Source organism: Gopherus flavomarginatus, chromosome 14 (genome assembly GCF_025201925.1).
Source record: "Gopherus flavomarginatus isolate rGopFla2 chromosome 14, rGopFla2.mat.asm, whole genome shotgun sequence".
Lineage (NCBI taxonomy): Eukaryota > Metazoa > Chordata > Testudines > Testudinidae > Gopherus > Gopherus flavomarginatus.
Genome location: NC_066630.1, coordinates 43,327,425 through 43,333,424, shown reverse-complemented (window position 1 = coordinate 43,333,424; position 6,000 = coordinate 43,327,425). Strand labels below are relative to the sequence as shown.

Here is a 6,000-nt window from a genome sequence, read left to right as displayed (position 1 = left end):
AGAGTTCAGTAATGCAACACCTTGTTCACACTGCTGGCTGGGTGTTGTAGCCAAGGCGCAGCAAACATTATTCCTCTTGCCAAGGTGGAGAACCTGCAGCCGTGGAGTCAGAGCGTCAAACATGCCTTGCCAGGGTGGATGGGGAGTGAGTTAGTGCACCCGGGGCTCCTTTTTGCGCTGTAACTTGCAAGTGTAGCCAAGCCTTTTGTAACTCTTTGCCACTGCACTGTTGGGTGGTTGTTGTTGGCTTTTTTGGGGTGCCACCTCACTTTTTTCCAGATCATTTATGAATATGTTGAACATCATTGGTCCCAATACTGATCCCTGGGGGACCTCGCTATTTACGTTTCTCCCCTGTGAAAACTGACCATTTATTCCTACCATTTGTTTCCTATCTTTTAACCATGAGAGGACTTCCCCTCTTATCCCAAGATGGCTTACTTTGCTTAAGAGCCTTTGGTGGAGGACATGTACATGAGAACATGTGCAACTAGCCATAGCCCCCATCCCCCTCTCTTCCCCACAACCTTTCTTCCTAACCATTCCTTTCCTCGTTGTCTCCCATTCCATTCCTCTGGTCTTCTCCCGTGCTGTCCTGTAGGCCTGGGTCTGTTCCCCTCTCCTTGTTCACCGAACAGCCTGTTTTCCTTTATTCTGCACATGCTAATTTTCCAGTGAAAGGTACTTCAGTCGTAAAGATATTTATCAGCGTGGTAAAGTAACAAATAGGAAATCTGTGTCACACAGAGTTTCATGTTCTTCTCTTTGGGGGAAAGTACAACCTCACCTCACCTCTGTCCTAAGAGGAGTATCCCCTTCCCTCTTTTGGTGTGCCTTTGTGCTCCACACCCTTCCTTGCACCATTATCAGCTGTTATCCATGCTATGGCTCTCCGCGGCTTGTCCCCATGTATTATCTCTCATAAACTAGGGCAGTGGTCCCCAACCTTTTAGTCTGGCAGGCGCCAGATGAAGGACTGTGGCGGCGGTCGAGCATCCGCTGAAATGCCGCCAAATTTTAGCGGTGGTGCTGCTGGATGATGTCGCCTCAGGGCTGCTCCAATTTATAGCTGTCTACGATATCCTCCATTATGGAAGCTGGGGATTGTCTGACAGCAACATGTTCTGGCCATGGTCCATCCACAAAACACCCCCTGTGCTGGGGTCCCCTGAGCATCCCCAGCCAGATTCTCTGGCCAGGTTTCATGCTGCTTTGGGCCTGCAAAGCAGTGCAAAAGGGCCAAGGATGCAACCCCTTGTATTCTCAGCCCAGCTGTAGCTGACCTGCACTTTGGGGAGGGCTGTAGGTCCCTTGCCTGTGTGGTTTCCTGGAAGGTGACATGCACAGTTATAAAGCTAGCAGCTTTTTGTGGATTGTACAGTGAATAGGGCTAATTATTAACCAGTTGGGTAATTATTATTACTAATAAGTCATCTGCTCCCTTTCTAGGTATCCAAAACCTCTGTGAAGTGGCTTCACACGCTCCTCTGGGTGGCTCCCCTCTATCCCCTATGGGTGGGGTGGGGCATCTTGTCTGTAACCCAGGCCAAGTGAGGCAGTGTGTATCTTCGGACTAGAGTGCTAGGCTGGCAGGCAGGAGAGCTAGGCTCTGGGCCCTGTTCCCTGCCGGGTGACCTAGGGCAAGCCACAGTCCCCACTCTGTGACTCAGTTTCCCCTCCGTAAAATGGGGCTGCCGCTCCTGCCCACCTGCCCACCGTGCTTTGCCGCTAGAGGGGGCTGGGCGCTGTTAATAACACTCAGCTGCGCCCAGCACCGAAGCAGGGCCCCGGCGGGGCCAGCCTGCCCGAGGCGGGCGGGATCCCTCTCTTGCTCCGGCTGCCCCCGGGGGAGGCGGGTCGGGCTCAGGGCTCCGCCCTCACCTGGGCGCTCTCGCCCTGCCCGCCGCCCCAGCCACCAATCAGAGCCAGCGCGCCTCGTGAATATTCATGACTCTCGGGGCGGGGGCGTGGCATGCTATGTAAACGAGCAGGTGCCGGGCTGGCTGCAGTGTTCCCCGGCTAGCGGAGCTCGCGCGTCTCGCGCCCGGCCATGGCCCCGCCGCCCCGCGCCTACAGCCCGGCCGAGGTGCGGCAGCGCTGCGCCCAGGGCGCCTGCCTGGTGCTGCGGGGCCGCCGCCTCTACGACCTGAGCGGCTTCGTGCGGCTGCACCCGGGCGGCGAGCAGCTGCTCCGGGAGCGGGCGGGCAGCGACGTGAGCGCCGCGCTGGAGGGGCCGCCGCACCGGCACTCGCGCAACGCGCGCCTCTGGCTGGAGCAGTACTACCTGGGCGAGGTGTGCCCGGCCGCCGCGCCGGAGCCGCAGGTACCGTCCCGCCGGCCCCGGCCCCGCCCTCTGCGCCCCCTCCCTGCCCTCTGTGCCATGTCCCTGCATTGCACACACCCACAGCCTGCACCCCGGGTCCCCCGTCTCTGTCTGTCTGTGCCCTGTCCCTGTAGTGCACACCTCTAGCCCCTGCATCCATCCCTATACCCTGTGTGTGCCCTCTGCCCATCAGACCCCCAGGTCTTGTCCCTGCCCTCTGCAGCCTGGTCTCTCTCTGGGTCCCTTCTCTGCTCCTCTGTGCCATGTCCCTGCATTGCACACACCCACAGCCTGCACCCCGGGTCTCCCGTCTCTGTCTGTCTGTGCCCTGTCCCTGTAGTGCACACCTCTAGCCCCTGCATCCATCCCTATACCCTGTGTGTGCCCTCTGCCCATCAGACCCCCAGGTCTTGTCCCTGCCCTCTGCAGCCTGGTCTCTCTCTGGGTCCCTTCTCTGCTCCTCTGTGCCCTGTCCCTGCAGTGCGCGTCCCCGATGTTCTGCATCTATCCCTATACCCTGTCTCTGGGCTCTGAGTTCACCTGCCCTGTGCATGGTGTGCCCCTGTGCCCCCCACATCACTCCTTTCTTCATCCCTCCCTTCTGCTCCCCCTTCACTTGTGCTGGGCTCTTCATCCACCTGTATTGCTCCTGCTCTGCTCCACCTGGGCCCACTGCACTGCTATCCCACTCTCATGCCCTCCCTCCATCCCATTTGCTCTCACTTGCCTTACCCCAAACATACCCCATGACACCCCAGCCTCTGCATTCCACCTGGCCACCACCCTGTGTCCTTCCAGCTGCCCAGATTCCTCCTCCTCCTCATACTGTCCCCTGAGTCCCCTTTTCCCTCCTCCCCTGCCCCTGAACTTCATGTGTTTCCTTGGTCCTGCAACAACCTGCTGCCCCCCACCCCCAGTAGTACAGCTGGGAGGGGTGCTTAGGGGCAGCTGAGCCTGGTGTGGCAGATCTCACCACCTATAACTGCCCTGTATCCAGGCACCTGTATTTTGCACCCACTCAACTTCATCCAGCCACTTGAATCGTGTCCCGCACCTGTCTCATTTCCTGTCCCCACCCTTCACCTGCGTGGCTGCCCCTTCACTTCCATGCTGGCTGATTGCTCATTTTCTGAATTCAGCACTAACCCTCTACCCCCATCCTCTTCACCTCTGTTCTCTCTAGGATGTGGAAATGTAATGGGGTGGAGGAACCCAAGGTTTGTGGTTCACTAGCCCCGCCTTAGCTCAGAGCAAATCCCTTTTGCAATCTCTGCTCAGTTCTAAAATGTTGTGTTGATGGGGAAACTCCCAGAGTTAGAGCAATTGTTTCTGGATGGCAGGGAGGGGAAGATCGGAGTGGGGTGGGGGCACAAATCCCAGCATGAAGTGCCTAGAGGTGGGTCCTATTCCATACATCTCCCTCAAGACCCCCCCCCGCCCCATCCATTCATACTTCAGAGAATTTCACCACTAAGAATAAAATAATTGTCTCATTTAGGCTAAAATGAGGGTTTCATATTTCAGAATTGTTCCCAGAAGTGGTGGAAAAATGCTGCATTTCTTCATGCAGAGATCCTGGTGCTCAATTCGTTAATTCCCTCTCAAATAGCTTGTATGCTGCTTTGAAAGGCTTAATTTCTGTGCATGGGCGAAAGAGTTGGGAGGGGTAGTTAACAACTGATGCCAGAGCAAACGCCGCACTCCCATCACTGCATGGCACTGCCCAACTGCTCAATCAATATTACACTGTCAATGATTATACAGAAACAGTGAACTAGTCTTTTGAGCTTTTACCCAGCTTCTGTCATAAAGCTCTGTACTGACACACCAGTAACTATAGCAGTAAAAATTGGTCAGGTCTGAAAAATTACCGGACTTTCTCTGAAGGCGAAGAGGAATGTTTGTGTAAAGTTTGAAGAAAATCCATCCAACTGGTTTTGAGTAACTGGTCTCTTAAAAAATTACCCTGATTTTTAAGTCTTGATTTCTGTTTAACGTTTCCTGGTTTCTTATAACCTCAGGGAAAAAATGCCTTGTTACTAGCGCTAAATGCAGTTTTTCTTACAAGTACTTTATTTGCTAAAAAATGCAGTTTCAGTTGACCATAAAGGTCAGTGATAGAGCGCTCACCTGAGGTGTGAGACATCAGCTTCAGACTTTTGCTCTGGAACAGAGCCAAAACAAAATCTTCTGATTTAATTGAAAACTCTGAGTTTTTATTTGGTTTGACCTGGATTGAATTTTTTTTTTTTTAAATTCCGTACTGGCACCGGACCAGAACATCAGTTGTTCACCAAGCTCTGTTTGTTGTTGTCTCTGCAAACTTTTCCTAAAGTTAAATCACCTTCACCTTGTGGGCTAGCTGGATTTAAAGAAAAGTTTTTGCTTAATCCTCACTATTAGCAATAGTGAAGATAGATTTGGGCCCAACCCAGCTGCTGTCAATACCAACTCTGTACTATGTGTTGCTCTCTTCCGTTAGCAGGCATGTGATGTGCAGGGCGTCTTCCCAACATGGAAGTCACTGCCCAAAAGCTTTACACTTCAAAAAGACGACAGGCAGAGATGGAGGGTAGGGGAGAGCAGGGGACAAAAGACAGGGAAGTTGGCCCAGTGATGACAGGCTACATGTTGACGATGCACAGCTTGAATGTGTAATCGTGTTAAACTACATATTGGAACGTCTAGCAAATGCCAGATTAGCTTAGAGCCTTGCTGTTATCCCTGTAGGGGTCTTGGTGGAAATGAGTGGAGTGTTCAGGAGTGGATAGTAGCTGTGCCACCTGACTCAGGAATCATGCCTGGGAGGTGGTGTGGTGACCTGGGCTGGATAAGTAGAACAGAGGGTCACACTGAGACTGGCACTGTTGGGATCACAGTGGGGATGGAGGTGCTAAATAGGGAAGATCTTGTCCTGTGGCCAAGGAAGGTAATTTTAGCAGTGTTTTGGAGGCAACATATAGTAGGGAGGCCAGAGAAGAGTCTGCAGTAATCACAGCTGGATACTTGGGTCCTTGCTCTGAGTTCCTGCTGTCGGAATAGAGAGAAGGATGGATCTTAGCTGTATGGCAGCAGTGGTTCAGATATGTAGGGCAAAGGAGAGGGACAAGTCAAAGCTCACTTGTGCGTATGCACCAGGTTGTTGGGCAGCACGCAGGCCTTCCTTCAGTTACAGTGCAGGGGTGCTCCAGGCAGAGGGGGGATAGAAGAGGTTTAGGTGAGAAGATTAGGAGTTCTGTTGTAGCCAGAGGATGGTTGTGTTGGGATGGGAAGCAGCCTCAGGGCATTGAGGTTACAGTGTCTGAAGGTTTGCAAAGACTGCAGATGTGGTGCCGTTAGAAGGCTTACTTTGATTTCCCACTTGTAACTGTGGGGCAGTGATCCTTGTGCTTCCATTAGGGTTACCAGATGTCCCCATTTTTATAGGGAGAGTCCCAATTTTGGGGCCTTTGTCTTATATAGGCACCTATTGCCCCCCATACCCTGTCCTGATTTTTTACACTTGTTATCTGGTCACCCTAGCTTCCATATTTGTAGGTTTGAGTTTCATCAGCAACTAGACTGTGCTTGAAATGAGGATTAAATGGAGGAAGTACTTGGCTTGAGATGAAAAGATCCAAAAATGGCTCCTTGAAATTTCAAATGTTTAATATTACTTGTGTCCCACTGTCTACCCA

At 52.6% G+C, this 6,000-nt stretch overlaps 1 protein-coding gene across 1 annotated transcript in view; it reads left to right on the top strand.

Moving 5' to 3' along the window:
- The first annotated feature begins 2,050 nt into the window (after positions 1-2,050).
- FA2H (fatty acid 2-hydroxylase) overlaps positions 2,051-6,000 on the top strand; it is a 75,706-nt gene continuing 71,756 nt past the window's right edge. Inside the window, exon 1 of the mRNA XM_050922430.1 lies at positions 2,051-2,323. Within this exon, the coding sequence (XP_050778387.1) occupies positions 2,051-2,323 (273 nt within the window). The remainder of the gene's footprint in view (positions 2,324-6,000) is intronic.